Source organism: Passer domesticus, chromosome 2 (genome assembly GCF_036417665.1).
Source record: "Passer domesticus isolate bPasDom1 chromosome 2, bPasDom1.hap1, whole genome shotgun sequence".
Lineage (NCBI taxonomy): Eukaryota > Metazoa > Chordata > Aves > Passeriformes > Passeridae > Passer > Passer domesticus.
In genome coordinates, this window is record NC_087475.1 from 71,303,531 (window position 1) to 71,322,151 (window position 18,621).

General features: G+C 38.7%; 1 protein-coding gene across 6 annotated transcripts in view; it reads left to right on the forward strand.

Annotated features, from left to right (window-relative positions):
* ATP8A2 (ATPase phospholipid transporting 8A2) overlaps positions 1 to 18,621 on the forward strand; it is a 311,854-nt gene that overhangs the window by 82,207 nt on the left and 211,026 nt on the right. For all 6 annotated transcript variants that reach the window (XM_064409174.1, XM_064409175.1, XM_064409177.1 and 3 more), the window contains 3 exons: positions 1,086 to 1,225; positions 4,475 to 4,613; positions 10,899 to 10,963. In XM_064409174.1, the coding sequence (XP_064265244.1) occupies positions 1,086 to 1,225; positions 4,475 to 4,613; positions 10,899 to 10,963 (344 nt within the window). The remainder of the gene's footprint in view (positions 1 to 1,085; positions 1,226 to 4,474; positions 4,614 to 10,898; positions 10,964 to 18,621) is intronic.

Genomic DNA, 18,621 nt, shown 5'->3' on the forward strand with positions numbered 1-18,621 from the left:
ATTGTGAAGATAAATTAAGATGGGGTGTGTTATGAGCAAATTAACAGCTATAGGTTGACTTCAGCTGTAAGGAGTTCTTGTCCGACTTCTGTGTGATTTCAGTAGGAAAGTGGAATTTGGAAGGAAAAGACAGTGTTCTGTGTGTCCATGATGAAGGCAAAGGGCATGAGTTGTATTGTCCAGAATAACTCAGTTACATTGGAATTGGAAGTGTTTTTACCAGGGTAAAAGTTGGATACCGGCATCTTTTTACAAAGGAGAGTGATAACCTGAATGTGCTGGGATGCCTGGTAGACTGAGACATGAAAGATGATCTAAAATAGTCTGTAAGGCCTTTAACTGATGTGACATCTCTATTCACTGTGAAGCTGTGAATATCCCTCTTTTTGTGATAGCATAGGATACCTAAGTTATAGTAAAACCATGAACCAGTGTTTTTTTCCAAAATCTGAAAATACCAGTCAGCTTTAAAAAAAACCAAAACTTGTTTTGCAGACTCCCATGTTCTCAGTACTGGAACTTTTGTATTTTATGGTACACACTCCTTTTTCCTTGATTTGTGACAGAAAAATCATTACTTCTCTGTTAACTTTTGCCATTGGTCTAATAAATTGGTTTTCATACTTCATGGACCCTCTTAATTATATTGTGCCTGTGTAACTCCCGTTGTTTGTGTGAGTTACATTGGTACACTGAAGAAGAACACAGTCTTGCTAAAAGGAAGCACGGACTGTGCAGGATGTTTGACTAAGTAATATCACCAATCACAGTATGTAGCCTGTTCTTTAATACAATGTTTTAAAAATATGTGAAAGGCAAGCTTGCTTTCATACTTAGTAAAAAATTTTTGTCCAATACTGTCTTGATCTCACCAATATTAGGAGCCAAAATGAACCAGCTTTGTGGTTTACATTTGTGGAAATCCAAGTGCTTAAAAAATGTACAGGGAGATTTTTTAACAGTGTGTGTTAGCAGCTTTTGTTGTTCCAGCTTGAGGGTTAGAATTTAGCATTCATAACATATGAATGAATTTATGATATTCAATGTAATTTTACTGTGGGTAATGGCTGTCTTCTGTTTTGTAGGTCTGAGGACGTTGTGCATTGCTTATGCTGATCTGTCAGAGAAGTCTTATAGAGAGTGGTTGAATGTCTACAATGAATCCAGTACGGTTCTGAAAGACAGAACTCAGAAGCTGGAGGAGTGCTATGAGATTATTGAAAAGGTAAAACATACTTTCTTGATGATCAGATGCAGATTCCCTTACATGTGTGTTGTCCAGTGGAATTTGGGCTTTATACAATGAAATAAACTGTTAATTTCATAGATGAAAAACTGGAAGGGTGTTATTAGATGGTAACCTGTTTGGTCCACAGTTTAAATCAGTAAATCTGAGATGAATTTACAGATGAAAAAATAATTTCTACTTAAAACCCCTTTTCTCACACTTTTTTAATCTTCCTGTTTTGTGTAAGCTGGTTGTAACTGATAAAGATAATATGTGGAAATTGTTGTGTTGCTCCAAGTTCCCATGTACTAGGGTATGAAGAGATGTGTTCCTTTTCACACAGCAATCACATTCAAGGTTTTTGAAGACTGTTGTAGGCACAATGTAGGGCTCACCAAAACCTGTAGGGATATGGGCTAAAAAAAAGATGAAAACCTGCACTCCATGCAAATTGCAGAGCTCTTAATTTTAGAAGGGGAAAGTAGGTATCAGAGAACCTATTTGAAACGCTAATCCTACCGTGAACGAAATGTTAAAACGCCAACACTAGGGGCCAGTGTTTCTCTGAGCCTTGTTGGTCTTGCTGCTTTCCGAGTGCTGGTACTTGCACTCCTCACCTCCACGGGTTCATGCTCTTCCCTCTTGCCCCAGGTATTTTACTTTATTTAGTGGTTTCTTTAAAACATGTTTTGAATTTCAATATCTTTTAAAATTATATTAAAATACTGCTTAGGTTGTGGAGCACTGTTGTTTATTTAAGTTAGTTGGGGCGAATTGTAGAATTATGGAATGGCTTGGTTTGGAAGGGACCGTAAAAATCATTGAGTTCCAATCCTCCTGCCATGTTCAGGGACACCTTCCACTAGGCCAGGTTGCTAGAGCTCCATCCAACCTGGCCCTGAATACTTCCAGGGATGGGGCATCCACAAAGAGGTTGAGACTAGGGTAGGAGCTAACTTTCAGGATGTAAGAGAAAAAGTCCAGGAACTCTCTCAGTAAGAGCTGAAGATTGAATATTCCTTTTCTAAGTAATGCCTGAAATTTTGTTGGTTTTTGTCTGTAACAGTGTGGTTATCTCATCCTTGGTTCTGTAGGTTTGGGTAGCTCCTTTCAGCTTTCTGCTTCTTTCACTGTGCTCTCATACTCTTCTGTTTTCACCGAGGTGAAAAATTAACATGGCTTTTCCTGTGCTTTAAAATGTGTTCTCAAGCTGTAGGTCATTTTTGGTCATCTACTTTCTGCCTTTTCCACAATTTAGCATCTTGTTTAACAAAAAAGGAACCCATGAGTGGGTTGTAGAATTGGAGTTAGGATCCATCCACTGTATGCCTTCCTTTTAATGTTTGCGTGCTGGTCATGCCAAGAAGCAGGCCTTAGAGATAAACTGGCATTTGACTGTAACACAAAATATAATGTATTTTTACAGGTTGGGTTTTTTTGGTCTAAGGGCTCAAATGAGACCAAGAGAACTATTTTTTCAGTCTGAGTGCTGAGATTGCTGGATCACAGTACAGGTGCACATGTGGAGACAAACTTGAACTGACTTCCTTCTGCAGCTGTAAGCTGGCTCAGAGGGCTTCAGCAGCTGCAGTGGTAGCTCAGCCATGCTGATCCCTATGCTGTTATGTGTAACTTCTTAACAAGTGATTTTGGGGAAAAAAGACAATCTCTAATTGTGCACTTGGATTGTGTTTGTAACCTTCAAATGTTGCTAGCATTGACAGAGCTGATGAGTCATTGAGAGGCTGTAGAGTACTAAAGCTTAGTGACTTGTATGAGTCAATTCTGCTACATTTGCCAGCTGAATCACTCATGGCAAAAATGAAACTCTGTCAAGACCTGTAACTAATGCCAGTTTACACACTGTGTGGATAGCCATTTGCCCTTCTGTTCTTTAGGTGTGCTTAGATTCATACAAGTGAGAGCTGCTTTTAATGCCCTCTCCATGTAATCATGGCAAGTTTTGGGTTGGAAGGGGCCTTTCAAGATCATATCCTTTTACCCGACACCCAACCATGGGTGGGGACACCTTTCACTAGACCACGATACCCAAATCTCAGTCCAGCCTGGCCTGGAACACTTTCAGAGATGGGTCCACCACTTCTTTGGGCAAACCTGTTCCAGTGTTTCACCACTCTTATCATTAAAAAGTCACTTATTTATGCCTGGACTAAATATACCCTCTGTCAATTTAAAACCGTCACCCCTTGTCCTGCCACCGCTGGCCTTGGTAAACATTTTTTATTATTTTTTCCTATAAGCTCACTTTTTATATGGAAAGGTCATGGTAAGATCCTGCTGAAGCCTCATCATTCCCAGGCTGAGCAATAGCAACATATAATCCTTCTGTTCATTTGTCTTCATTTCTGTTGAATAATTTTAGTCCTTGCAAAGAACAGAATATGCTACCTTTTTCTGTGCAATTTCTGAAATACAGTATACCTAAATTTATTTCAATTTGTTTTAAGTTGAACATCTTTAAATATAAGGAATCATTATAATGCTTTTAGGGGCAAAATCTGAGTAGGCTGTACTTTTTGACAAGGTTAATTTCTTAGCTATTTTTTGCCTGTCTTTTTTTTTTTTTTTTAACTGTAATGTAGCCACATCGCCTCCAGCAATTGTTTTAGAATTGCCTGAGAATACACCTAACTCTGTAGTATTAAATTCACTGTATGAGACATGTATTTCTGGCAGACATCTGTATGTTGATTAGAGATACTCGGATTGATTAATGTTCATACCACTTGTATTACACAAATGTAATTAGATCCATAAATAGTTGCAATAATTTTTGCTTTGAGTGATTGTATCCAGTCTATATGTACATTTTATAGGCGGAAATAAGTTTAAATGATGTGGTGCCAAATAATTTTTGTTTTGTGAGCTTAAATATATAAACTGACTACTCTTCATGTTGCTATGGTGATTAGTGAATGGTCTAGTATATATGTTCATCTATAGGCTAACTTCGGACTTTTATAACTTCAATCAATTATTCTTGAAATGTTGCCATCTTTCTGATCAAAACACTGTTCCATTCTTTGCCTCTTTAAATGTGAATTGTATGCAGAGGAAGTAGAATAGCCACACTACAAACTTATTGTGGTCTATATTGCTTGTCAAAGTGCAGTATTAGCAGTTAGATGCAACATGCTGTCTTAATTCCTTTTTTGAGTATGTTCCAAATAGAGATATATCGTAAAAGAATTTGAGGGTGTGTTTTCTTTTTTTTTTCCCCTCCAGGATTTGCTGCTTCTTGGAGCTACAGCCATTGAAGACCGCCTGCAAGCAGGTGTTCCCGAAACAATAGCCACACTAATAAAGGCAGAAATTAAGATATGGATTCTGACAGGTGACAAACAGGAAACAGCTCTCAATATAGGTATCCATCATTCTGGTTACTCTGAATTTGTCTGGTATGTAGCAGGTCACATGCAAGATGTGCTGAGTGGGTTTTTAAATAGAATTGGGCCTGCTGCTTATAGAATGGTTCCTTGGCAGCAGGGCACAGCATTGGAGAAGGGATTTTGTAGTGAAGTCTTCACTATGTGTGTCAGGCTATATTATTTTTCTTTATTATTGTTGTTTTGAGGCAGAAGGGACCCATCTGCTCTTGGTTAGATGCAGTTCTAATTGAAGATATGTAATCTGTTTTCTGATGGTAACAGGAGAACTCTACCAGATGAATGTTTCAGAAACGGTTTTAGAGCTTTTTCTTCTTTTCTTACTGACTGCCTTTGAATTGAATTTGGGATACAATGGGAAATACAATAAAGCAAAGCATGTATTGTTTACAGCATCTTCCAAACCATGTCTGTGAATGTAGGTGGATTATTCAAGCTTAAATAACTGACCCTGCTGTCCCCTTACAGCACTTCTATTAGTATACAGTAAAGACTTGGTAAAGAGACATATTCTGATGTAGGCACACCCCTTCTCATGCCACACCTCCCAAATGTCCCATCTTTGGCAATAAAATGCCATGATGCTCTTGTGTTCTTTTTGACCATTTTTCTCCCTATCATTTGTAAGTCTGCCCAGAGAGGGAAGAGGCAGAGTTGCACTCTTGTGATCTGACATCTCACCTAAGAAAGTTCAGTTATAGATAATTTTACTTCTCGCAGGAGTAGCCTGAAATATACCCAGAGCTGTCTGTGTGCAGTTTTAAATGTAAATTTGGTCACATTGTTCATGTAATTAGGGAGTCTTAAAATCAATATGAGCTCAGAAAGACTGAATAAATATCTCCTTTAAAAGAAGGCAACGTATGCTGTTATGGTTCTGCAACTACATTTAGATTTGCAGATTAGTCTGTTTAGATGTACCGGTGTAGGTTAAATGTAACTTTAACAACATAGGTTGCTTTCTCAAACTCATTCAACATTCTCTATCAATGATGCTGTGTAAATGAACTTAAATTATTTTCAGCAAAGTTTTGGGCATTTGCGCTTTTTTTGTTTTTGTCTGGTTTGTTTTGTGGGTTTTTTTAAACTTTTTTTCTGTTTTGATTGACTCAGCGAAATTTCATGATGCAATCTTCTTGACTGACTAGAATTTTTGTGTGCTTCAAATGAGATTTCATGTCTCTTTGTATGTTGAAGGTGGTACCAAGAGGTGGAATAACTTGCTGAACTGATACAGCTGTAGTAGAAATACAGTGGATGGCCTAGGCAGACAGTTTGTTTAAAGGGTAGTTATCTGGTTTGAATCACAGTCTCCAGATTTTCCTTTCTTTACAAGCAGTAGATAACTTCAGAAAGGAAAACACCATCTTTTGACTAATTAAAAAAATGTAGCTACACATTTTGATGTAAGTACCTGAAATAAGTTGATACATTAACCAACAGCAGCTACGTGAACACCAGTAAATGAGCTTATTCTGAAGACTGTGAAGGAGACTTAACTTCCAGCTTTCTCTAAAACTGTTGGTTTGTTGTTTCTTTTATTATAGCAACTTGAGAAGAATAATAATCTCACTTAAAACTTCTAAATTATCCCTTAATTTAAGGTACAGTTTGGTAGTAAAAATCTTAACTTAATTAGCTTCATGTTCAAGTTGGCTTGAAAGTATAAACATGTGGCACTCTTCCAGTTTTTGTGTGTAATCCAATAAAACTGTAATAAACCTTCAACTTAAACCCAATCCATGTGTGCTCTATGTGTTTCAGGTATAAATATGCTATCAGGGGAGTAAAAAGTGTTTTCACTTTCTCATTGTATTTGGAGGTTATGCTTACTGACTCTTGCTTGCTGTGTGGAGGTGCATGTGTATTGAAGGATATTTCAGCTCTTGGCAGCTCTGTCAAGGAGCTGGAGTACTTGTTTCTTCCTGCTTCCTCTCGATTCTTTGGTTTTCAGAATTTGCATATGTGTTTGTCTCTGGATTGAGTTCTTGACTTCTTTGCAGTGTAATTGTTGACCTTCTGTGGGGTGGCTGTATGCCTTTCACTCAGCCAGGTCCTAGTCAGTAGTTCTGCAAGTGAGGAGAGTGTTCATGATAAGCTTTAATACTGATCACTCATTTGAACTCTAGCTCTTGAAAATGGGACTTCCAGGTACAGAAGCATCTTTAGGCGTGACCTGCAAACAACTGTAGAAGGCTGAACTGTGTTCTTGCAGCTTCATCCTTTTCTTCAACCAGTCTACAGACTCTGTGTCGTCTTTGCCTTTCAGTGAGACAAAAACACCCATGATAGATTTCTATTTGCCACCGTCCTGGTGCTCAGCACATTCACAGAACACCAGAACTGCTGTATTTCTAGCCAGTAACTTCACTAGGAAGATATTTGTTTTCTGTGAATGGGAGTGTTAACTTAAGTGTGTCCCTCCCTAACCATGAATCAGTCCCTATAGTTGAGCTGAATGCCCTTACCTAGGGTATGCATTGATAGCTGCCTGCGAGCACTGCCTTACGGTTGCTTGGGTTTGAGGTTGAAAAGGACCTTTTGAAGATACAGTTCTCCTGCTCCCTCCCTGACAGGGACATCTTTCATAAATCAGGTTGCTTAAAGCTCCATCCAGTCTGGCCTTGAACACTTCCAAGAATGGAGCATCCATAACTTCTCTGGGCAACCTGTTCCAGTCTTGCTACCCCCATCATAATAAATGTCTTCCTTATGTCCAGTCTAAACCTACCCTCTTCCAGTTTGAAATGACTGGTCCTTGACCTGCCACTACAGGCTTTGGTAAAAAGTATTTCTCAGTCTTTGTTGTAATTTCCCCTTGTAGGTCTCTGCAGAACCTTCTTTTCTTCCAATTAAACAACCGCAGCTTTCAGCCTGTTTCCATAGGAGAGATCTGCCAGCCCTCTACTTTTGTGGCCCTCTTCTGTACTCCAGGTTCACATCTATCTTGTGCTGGGGACCCCAGGGCTGGATACAATATTCCAGGTGGAGTCTCACATTTAACTTTTCATAACTTAGATGCTTCTCAGTAAGGCTGCTTTCAGTCTGTTTATCCTGACAGATATTTATGGTTGTTGCAGTACAGGTGCCGGACCGTGCACTTGGCCTTGTGAAACTTGATTAGATTCTCACATGCCTACTCCTCAAGCAGCCTTAAGTCTCTCTGGGTGGCATCACTTCTCTCCAGTGTTATTTAGGTGCACCATTCAGCTTCATGTTCTCTCAAGGCTTGCTGAGGGTGGACTTGATCCCTGTCTGTCCCTGGTGTACATAGCAAAGGACCAGTCTCAGGACTGGCCTGAGAGCCACTACTGGTTTTCATGTGAGTGTGGAACCATTGACTGTAACTCTCTGGGTGCAGGCATCCAGCTGATTACTTACCCAGCTGATTCCTTACCCATCTAACAGTACATCCATCAGACCCCTATCTTTCCAGCTCAGAGATAAGAACACTTCTTGGTGAGCTGTGCTTTGTTTCAGTTCAGGAGACAAGCCATGCCAGCACACTTGCCTGTATTGCTATGCATAGTTTGAACAGGGCATTTGTGCCCTCTCTAAACACAGAGGATAATCATTCTTCCTTCAGATGCTGGATTCTGTATGCCTGCAGTATGAGAGTGCCTGTGGGCTATGATCTTGAACTCTGGTTCAAGTAATCTTTCTCCCAGGACACTTAAAGGAAAGTAAGTCCCAGAAGTACCTGATTCATCTGCTTCATGGACTTTTAGTCAGACTTTTAAATTAAAGTGCTAGATATCAACTTACAGGTGTGGGTTGACATTTTATACCTGGCTTTGAACCAACAGTTGATCTTATTTTACTCAGAAGCATTGACAAAAATACTTATCTTAGAGTGCATTTTTGCTTGCCATGTTAGTATTGCCAGTAATAACTATTACAAAACTATTATGAAACTTTAGAAATTTCTAGTAATACTTTCAAGTTACTACTTGTAGTCCTACAGTTGCCAGCTACTTTGCTTTATAATAGTGCTAGATTTTAACATCATCTTAGTCCTGAAATTGTACATAATGTATAGATCCCCTATAAACCCTTGTTAGATTTGGCTTACATTCTCCTATTCCAGTCTTGGTCTTTCTGTTTGATGTGATGGCAAGACACAAAATAGCTTCAGTTGCAGGATAAGTTGTTCTAAGTCTATGATTTCCAAGATGCACAGCAGAGCAACTGTTTTCCACAGCATTTTTTTTCCTTCCAGCTTGTTTTCCACAGCATTTTTTTTCTTCCAGCTTGACTTCTAGAATGAAATCTTGCTCATTTTGGAAGAGATAAATTGAAGCAGTGAGCAGTGGTTTAAAAATTACAGGTCACTATTGCAGCTGCTGTTCTAATCAAATGCTATTAGAAAATCCTTTTGAATTAGTTATGCTGAATTTGTAACAGCCTACTGCACAAGACTGCTTTAGCCTAGGGAAAGAACAACCCTGTTATGGAGGGAAGTACTTAAATTTGTAATATTCTTTTTCTCAGTAAAAATAAGGAAGCATTTTTTAGCCTGAAACTAACTTTTAAAAATGGCAAACTGACTTGAGGAAAAAGTCAGTGTTTTTCTTGTAACTGTTGGAGGTTTTCTACTACCATCTAAGATTTGATCACAGACAGAATCAGAGGCTGTCTGCAAAGCTTTCATGTTGTAGGCTGCACATCATTAGAATATATTTTATCCTTTTCCCAACAGGTGTGAGTTCATTGTTGTACTGTATTGTTCTCTGAAGCAGAAATTAAACCTAGGCTTGTTAACGTGTATTAGTAAGGTTGCACTTGATATTCATAGTCCACACAGTTGTGAAAATGGAGGAGAAACTGAGCTTCTGCAGGTAATCAGACCTGCTGCCTGAGAGTGCCTGGCTATGATACAGGCATGTCTTCCTCAAAGGAAGAAGAGGGATTTACTTTCTTTACAGAAGTCACACATGCAGACATGTTAACCCTGGATTATACCTACAAAACTGGCCCAATTATAAAAACTCTGTAGCCTGAGGAAATGATTTGCATTGCAATTGATGACCCAGTATGGCCTTTCTAAGGAACCAAGAATCCCACAGATGATTTCATGCCTCAGTTGTTCTCTTGCTGTTGTAAGATATGGAAAGAGGCACTTCATCCTTTTATGGTGACTGTGGTGTTCAGCTTTTGAATCTGTCAGCCTTGCAGTGGTTCTTTACTGGGACGTTACTCTTATACTGCAATACCCTCCAGTCTCCATTTAAGAAAAGTAAGAGACTTCCCAAGATTCCATTTTATTTGATAGCAATTTTTTAAAGTGCTGTAATTAATTTCAGTTAAAAAAGCAGAAATAAAAAATGCTTGTATTGAATTTCCTTTTCCCATGTAGCTTAGATGAGTAATAAAAGGTGTGTGCTTCAAATGAATTAATTCTCTGCTGTTTTATGATGCTGACATCACTGTGCCAATCCCAAGTGAACTTGCATGAGCTTTTAGGATAATGTAGTGGGGTCAGTCTGATACAAGTTTGCATTTGTCTCTTGCTGTTAATATGAGCAGAATTAGCCTGCTCATTTTATAAATTATTAAACTTTTATAAAAATAAGAGATTTTCTTCTGTCTTGAGAATTTGTTTTGATTTTGGTGTGCTGGGAAGTGTACAGAATTGCCTTCTGGGTGCTCTTGTTCTTTCATGTCTCAGTCCCACACTAAGAATAATGTAGTCCAATTACCTTGTGTCTATAGGAGATGGTAGGGGCTTTGTGAGTCTGATTGATCTGTACTTCTTGATGAAGAAGCTCAGAACCTTCTACACTGAACACTCAGGAGTAAAAAATGCTCATGTAAGCTTTGTGTGGGCTAAGGAAACTGAGTAGCATCAACTGAAAACGTGTGTGCCCTTCCAGTCATCTGGCACAGATGCAACTGTGCATTCGGATCTGTTCCTGCAATGTGCTGAAGGCAAACCTGCCTTTGTGTAGAATTAAAAAAAAAATTATGTAGAGCTATAGGCTATATTTACAGCATCCAGTTCACACAGTGTTTTCTTTAATGAAAACATTTCAAGTAATGTATTTGAAAATGCAGATCGAATGCAGCCCATGTTTCTAGTAAATCTGTCATGTTGGAGTGTGTCCTATACACCAAAGTTTCCAGCAGTCTGCCTGGTAGGAGTAACTGCTCAAAAAATAAATTGTCATTTGACCTATAGATGCTTATCTTAAGGTTGAACTTGAACCATAGCCTTTCAAAAAGTAAGTCCTTGTGTTTTATTGTCTTTTTTTTCCCTCTTGCAGGGTATTCTTGCAGACTCATTTCACAGAGTATGTCTCTCATCCTGGTCAATGAAGATTCACTAGATGTAAGTAAGCAAATTACGATGTAATTCTTGACAGAGGGAGGTATTGCGAACAATATGGAAAGTTTTCAGGCTTTTACATTAAATCTCTCTTGCTTGCCCTTAGGGGTAGCAAGACAAAATTTCATGCTAAAACACAGGTGTATTTTGTAAAGTGTACTCCAGAGGTCTTCTGTCACAAACTCTGCAAATCAAACTGAAATCTCAGAATGAGCAACTTCTTAGATGCATGGGTTTGATTCTGCTGCAAACTGGAAAGATCTGCAGCATGCCATCAAGAATATAGTTAAGTTTTAAGGTACGGATATAGGAGCAATGTTTGAAGAAAACTTGTTTTTTTTGGTTTTTTTCTGTCTTCAGTATTGCATGAAACAGCTCTAACCACACCTGCATTATGAGCTTGTACAGTGGCTTTTGAGATCTAAAATCAAAAATGTTCTGCAAATGGTTGCCATGCTCTGCATATATATATGCCAAAATTAAATAGAAAAATCATATATTTGTTCATGAATCTTCCCAGGAGGTATCTTTCCATGTTGTGTGTTTCCATGTCCTTATCAGTATTGGATATCACGTCAATATCTGATTTATAGTAGAGGTATTTGTAGGATAGATGAAAGTACCTATAATAGGTGGCCTATGACATTTGCATTTAGAATTGGCAGGTTGGGGTTGGGTGGGAGATGCAAAGCCTGTATCTTGGAGTGCCAGAGGAGTTACTGGATATCTGCAAATCTGGTTGAAGAGGGTAATAGTACTGTGCCAAAATTGTGACCGGCTAAGTGTTATTTTCCAGTTGCCTTGATGTGATTCCGATAACTTTGTGTGTAGAAAACTTTGGTTACAGAATCCAGCTATAAACAGTACTGGAAATTTGTCAGTAAATGTAAAAACTAGTGGAAGCTTTCCAAAGATGAACTTCTACCCCCAGTGTGTTTGCCTGTGATACCAAGCTGTGTGGTGCAGTCAGCATACTGGAGGGAAGGGATGCCATCCAGAGGGATGTGGACAGGCTTGGGAGGTGGGCCTGTGTGAACTTGGTAAAATTTAATAAGGCCGAGTGCAAGGTGCTAAACTTGGGTTGGGGCAGTTTCAAGCATAAGTCCAGGCTGGGAGGAGAATGGATTGATAGCAGCCTGGAGTAAAAAGACTTGGGGCTGTTCGGACAAAAAGCTGTGTATGACCCTGCAATGTGCACTCACAGATAAGAAAGCCAAAGGCATCCTGGGCTGCATCCAAAGAATCACAGCTAGCAGGTTGAAGGAGATGGTTCTCCCCCTCTACTCTGCTCTCATGAGACCTGACCTGGAGTGCTGTGTTTAGCTCTGGGGCTCCCAGTGCAAGAAACACATGGACGTCTTGGAATGAGTCCCGTGGAGGGCTGCTAAGTTGACCAGAGGTCTGAAGCACCTCTGCTGAGAAGACAGGTGGAGAGATTTGGGGCTGTTCAGCCTGGAGAAAAGAAGCCTTAAGGTCTCTCCAAAGCTACCTTGCACAGTATCCAAAGGAGACTTACAGGAGAGCTGGAGAGGGACTGTTTACAAGGGTGTGTAGTGATAGGACACGGGGGAATGGCCTTAAGGTGCAAGAGGGCAGGTTTAGATTAGATCTTAGCAAGGAATTCTTTACTGTGAGGGTGGTGAGACTCTGGAACAGGTTGCCCAGAGAGGCTGTGGACTCCCTATCCCTGGAGGTGTTCAAGACTGGGCTGGATAGTGCTTTAAGCAACCTGGTCACGTGGAAGGTGTCCCTGCCCATGGCAGGGGCTTGAAGTTAGATTATCTTTAAGGTCTATTTCAACTCTAACTTTTTATGGTTCTATGGTTTTGGTTTTTTTTTCAAAAAAAAAGGAAATGGAGAACCATGGCATGTCAGATGAGAAAAGAAACCCATTATTGATATATATAGTTGCTGGCCTTTCAAGTGAAGAAAATGTTATCATATGATACCTCATGAATACTGAAGGTGACTGATACTTTAGCTCAGATAATCTATATTTTTCTAAAGCGTGAGTACAAACTTCTGGAGCTTCTGAACTGGTAGATTAGAAATGCTTTGTATTACTCTTGCTTTCCATCTAAAATAAGTGTATGGGTTTTCTCCAGAGTACTCTTAGTGCCATTTTTAATGTAGAATTGGATTTTATACACATTTGAATACAAAACTTATGTTTTGTTAATAATTGCCTCTAGTTCTTCTACTCGAAGGTGTCTTTAAGTACTTTTATTGCAAATTTTTCAGTATGGGATCTCCATAGTAATATTTATTTTGTGTTGCACCTCTAACAGAAATTTTGACTTCTGTTTAACTGAGCTAAAATCGAAGGTTCTCACACTGAAATTCTGTAGCATTATATTTAATATATTCCACCTTTGAAATCTATTAATACCAAAAATGAGTTTTTACAAGATCCAAGTTGAGCTTAGAGCTTTTAAATATTGATACACTTCCCCCTTTGTGCAGTCCCTGTGTGACTTTTCCCTCCCACTTCTGCTCCTTGGCATGCAGCAGTAGATGAGATGTGATCGAACAACTGTCTTTGCTTGGTTTTGAGAGATAAGTTTTTTTTCTAAATCATGCACTTCAGGGGAAAAATCAATCACTTCTGTTCTCTTCAGGGAACTCCCGGGAATAGAAAAGACTAATCCCTAGCTTGATTCAGCTGAATTCTTGAAACTTAGCATAATAACCTGCAAATGTCTATCCCTCACAGACTTTACCACATGCATACATATACTCACTTGTTTTTTCTTTTCCTAATAAAGCTTTTTGAAATGAGAATATTTTGAGCATGAGATTTACTTTGAGTGTAATTCTTGGACTCAGTTTCTGTTTAATTAAATTGGAACACCATAAAGTCTTATTGTGCAGCTCTTAACCTGGAAAAATTTCTTTCATTGGCATCTTGGAGAATTTTGAGTTGTGGGAGCAGTGAGCAGGGTACCTGAAGAACGGAAATTGGATGACCAGAGAGCCCCTGGCTGGAAAACATCTAATGAGAGCGGCGATATTATAGTCAAGGAATATATGTGTGTGTTCCTACCCATAAATCCTGTAAAAAGTCTGGGAGTTTTATCATTTGTTTATCACATGGGATTGTATTTAAGAGTAGGGGAAGGACAGCATTGGATGGATCCAGTTCTGAAGCTGTGGGTAGTACTTTGCTATAAAGCAATTCTGTTGAATTGGACTTACACTGTGAGTGTGTTCTAGAGAGTCACATGCTAGGAGTGACAGTCCTGGGTTATACACAGATGTGTGAGTAACAGAAAATGGATGCTCCTGTGTAAGAACCCTCAATGATTGTGTCTTGATAAGATATGTCTAAAAGTGTGAGAAGAAGCTGGCCTTCCTTGGTTTTCCACTTGTTCAGGTATACCTTTTCCATGTTTCACTGCTGGGATATACCTGTTTGTACCACCTTGGTGTTTGTAGTATTCTTAAAAAACAAGCATAGTTTCACAGTTGTCATCCGTTGACAGTGTCTAGACTTCCCAAACAGTCTCAGCATCTGCAGGGAAGCTTTACATACAGTTATGTTTTATATTCCAGCAGTGAAGAGTGAGGACCTGGAAAACTTGGTTATTTTGTTGTTATTTTATTTTGGCTATTCTGTAGGGTAACATTACTGTGAAGGTTCTATAAGGAAGATCTGTTAACCTTGAGTATATTAGATTTATCCAATAACTTTCTTGATCTTCATTCTTAATTGGCATGTTTTCACACTTCTTAAGAGTTAAAAAAAAATTAAGGAGATCTTTGACAGGCATCATTATCAATTGTATTTAAATACTGATGCATCTGTAGATCTGATATTGTCTGAGAATCATGGATGTCTTAAGAAGTAAAGCTCTGACCTGGTCATTGGACCTAGCCATGTGCAAGAAATACATTTTAGGTTATTGTCTAAAACTATTTCTAATAATCACTGAGAACTCAGACGGTGTAAGGGAGAGCAACATGAGCAGAAGGCCATTAAAATAAATTGGTCTTTGAGCAAAGAATATGGTTCTAGCAGTGTCCTCTGTATTAGCCTTCTCAGACTTGAATGCATTATGACTTACACAGAAAGGGTTACCTTCACCTACAGAATTTCTTCAGCATATGCACCCTGTGAGTTTTTTATGTTAATCTATGTTTCAAACTCTTAAGCACAATTACAAATTTTGAAGGTGTTGCTTTTTGGGATCCTGATTCTCTTGCAGAAGAAGGGCTGTCTATGCCTTGTCAGTGATGTCTGACAAGCTGATTACTCCCAAAGAATGGGCCTAAAGATACTGTCAGCTTTTCAGACTTAAACAAAAGTTACCTAAAACTCCAAATGCTCCGAAGCATTGGTATTGTGTGTGCTTCAGCTGTAGTAAAAGATAATAAGGTATGCAGGTACTCCTGGGAAGACAAGAACAAGCCTGGAACTGCTAATGCCATGTAGGTGCTTTGATGGTTACGTCTTGTGTGTTGCGCTAGAGAGGAGGCTGGGGCTTTTATCTTCCCTGCTATCATGTGCCCATGTGCATTCAGACAAAGTTAATATTCTGGAAAACTGGTCAATGTGAGCAAACTCAGTCTGAGCCAGGGATCAGCTCCCTTCAGAGGGGCTGCAGCAGTTCTCTAGTGCCTTGTGGCTAGTAAGTTACTCCAGTCACCACTCAGCCTGGAATTGTAATCAGCTCTTCTGTCTACCACTGGGGATTTGCAAAGGAAGCTAATTAGGAAAACTAGGGAAAGAATACATTTTCTATTATACAAAGCTTTTACTATTGCTCAAATTTCTGTTTTTCTTAGTCTAGAAATATACATCAAGCTAATAAGTAGTTACATAAGGAACCGAGTCTAGTAATCAGATAAGTCTTCAAAAATGTTAGGTAGAAGGGTTTTAGTGGTTTTTTTGTTTGTTTTTGAGGAACAAATAGGATCTTTCATAACTCCAGGTATTTGCTAATCTGCATAGAAAATTAATTGTATGGATGTGGAAAATATACAGCTCTTTGTGTGAAAAGCTGCTTTGAGTGTACTATGTAGAATTATAAATGAAAGAAAATAGGTGTTACCTAGACCTGTAGGTTTAAATACACACAAGACTGTGTAACTTAAGTTTTAGATTACCACTTTTTCAGGAAGTAATACTAATAGGTTTGAGCTGTGAGTGGTGAATGAGTTGGGCTGGTATTTTTGTTTCATCCTGCTTTTCACTTTTCAGAATTCATTAATGACTGTTCTCCCTTATCTGTGGCTCTGTTTTTTCTGTTAGTGTTTTCTGGCACTGTGATAGTTGGTTTGGATGAAGTGGGGGTACTTGGACCTGAAGGAATGCAAGGACCCTTAGGAGTGCTAAGAAAAGGTTACTAAATAACTCTTCTTTCTGTAAATCGAAACTGGGATGGGAAGGCTGGGGAATGCTTTTAAAAAACCCAAACACCCTGTTTTCAAACTTATTTTTCCTTTCATATTTTAAGTTGTAATAGTGGTCATTTCTGACAAGAGCTGATTTTAGGCAGCTGGTATTTAGCAGATGTGGGCTAATGCCTTGTCCGTGCTATAGGACAGAATAGATCATATTACATACAAATAGAAAGGAAGAGTGTGTTCTCTGCATTCCAGCGAAAATTTGCTGTCTCGTTTGTAAGAGTTCTCGTATGTTAGAGGAAAATTACTGGAAACAAACACTATTTCTCTTAAAATTGCTAATGATCTTCACATATGTGAAGGCTTATATCAAAAGATGATCACAGAGTATTATCCAGATCTATTTTCTGTTGTGTGCGTAACAATAGAAGCATGGCTTCAGATGGATGGTGAGGGAAGTATCTGTTGCCTTTGAAGATGGGATTCTCTGCAGCATACTGATGTGCTTATTTTTCTTAAGCACAAGACACCGTGGAAACATAAGGATGTGTAATCAAGTGTTAAACAAACTTTTTTTAATGAGATGCTACCCATGAAATACAGGTTTTTCTGATATTAAAGCATGATGGTGCATTTTTAGGGGAAAAAGATGAAGCTGGTGTCTGATGTATAGATGAGTTATGGATACTAATCCTCTTGATTGACATGGTTAATGCTGCACATCTGTAGAAAGAATTCAGATTTGTCTTTTGTATTGAAGGGCAAGAACCAAATAGTCCTTTCTTCTTCAAGATACTCTTGTATCTGATCTTTTGCTTTCATTGGAGGGGTTCCTTGCTCATGCAAGTTTGTCAGGGAGTTTTAAGAATAAGCAGTCTTCCTTTCTTGGTGTGGAGCCAGCCTAAAGCAATAGGATTTATTCATCTGCAGTGTTAACTTAATGAGGATAGTAGAGAACAAACTTCTTCAGGGTGACAGGGTATATAGTGATAATGTATTCAGAAATCAGAGATAGAGGTATCTGTGGTCTTACTTTTGTGGTTCCCTTTACTTTGTTAAACAATTTCTTAAAGATTCTTTCTTTTTTCATAATAATTAGAGAATCATTCTTGCAACTGGAGCTTGATTGCTCCAAGCCTTCTCATCAGTCACATAAAGGAATACATTTCCTTCACAGGGGAATTAAGGAGAAAAAAGATGTTTTACATCTGGTTGAAGCTAGAAAATGTCCCACAGAATTTCTCTTGAGTTGATTGGTTTGTCAGAAACTAGAAGTAAGCAGTTCTGCAGCTGTATGAATTTAATATCCGACTAAGTATGTTTTCCCTCTGCTGTTTAACATTCTGCATAGAGTAGAACCAGTCAGAGGATTCTTATGGAAATCTCTAGGCTTTTTATATGACTTTTTTACGATGTTGTAACTTTTTTTTTTAATGGGAGAAAGTGTGAAGGTGCATTTTCTCACTATCTCTGGTTGTTTAGCTGACATAGTGAAGTTAGAGGATTAGTGTTGCTCTTTCATATTTACTAAGTGTTTCTAAGTAGCTTACCCTCTGCACATCTTAAATAGTGCTTCCAATCTCTCCTCTCCATGTGTTCAAGACAAAACTGATTTGTATATCTTGAATTATCAGCTAATTCCCAAATCCTGAATTATCATAGCCCATGTTTTAACTGGGTCTAAAAATCACAGTTCTGAAGTGCTAGAATATAATGGTTTCTTGGAGAGCTTTGAGAATAAGTGTTAGAGCTGAGGTGATTCAGATGTCCTCCTGAAGCTTTCATCGTCCTGAGTTGCGGCAGTATCTATGAATGCTTGTCATGTGCTTCAGATTTTCAAGCTAACCACAGTGAATCTTTCCTCTGGTTTGAAAGATTAAGGAATTTGGTGTCTGTTACTAATTCAAGTTGTTGTAGCTAGAGTATAGAATTCAATGAATCAAGAAGATTCTGCTATTTGTAGAAAGACAAGGTATCAAATTCTGTGGTATAATTTGGGACCATTGACTTGGCTAATGGTGACCAAAGTTGTCTGGCTTCAAGAATTCTGTGTCCTTGGGGTGCAGGGGGGAAGGTCAGCAGAACGAGTGCTTTTGGATACAGAGTTCAGTAGAACTCTGGGAAAATGTGGATGGATAAAGCCAGTTAATGGTTAAGGGGCTTTGTAAGATCTGTAGGCTGGTACAGTAATATTTGTCTGGATTATAGAATTAATATTTCACAACGTACCTGTAAATAACATAAGGAAAAGGGGGGATGGGTTCACAGCTTAACCGGCTGATTTTTTGAAAACTTGTGCTTTCTTTTCAAGTTAT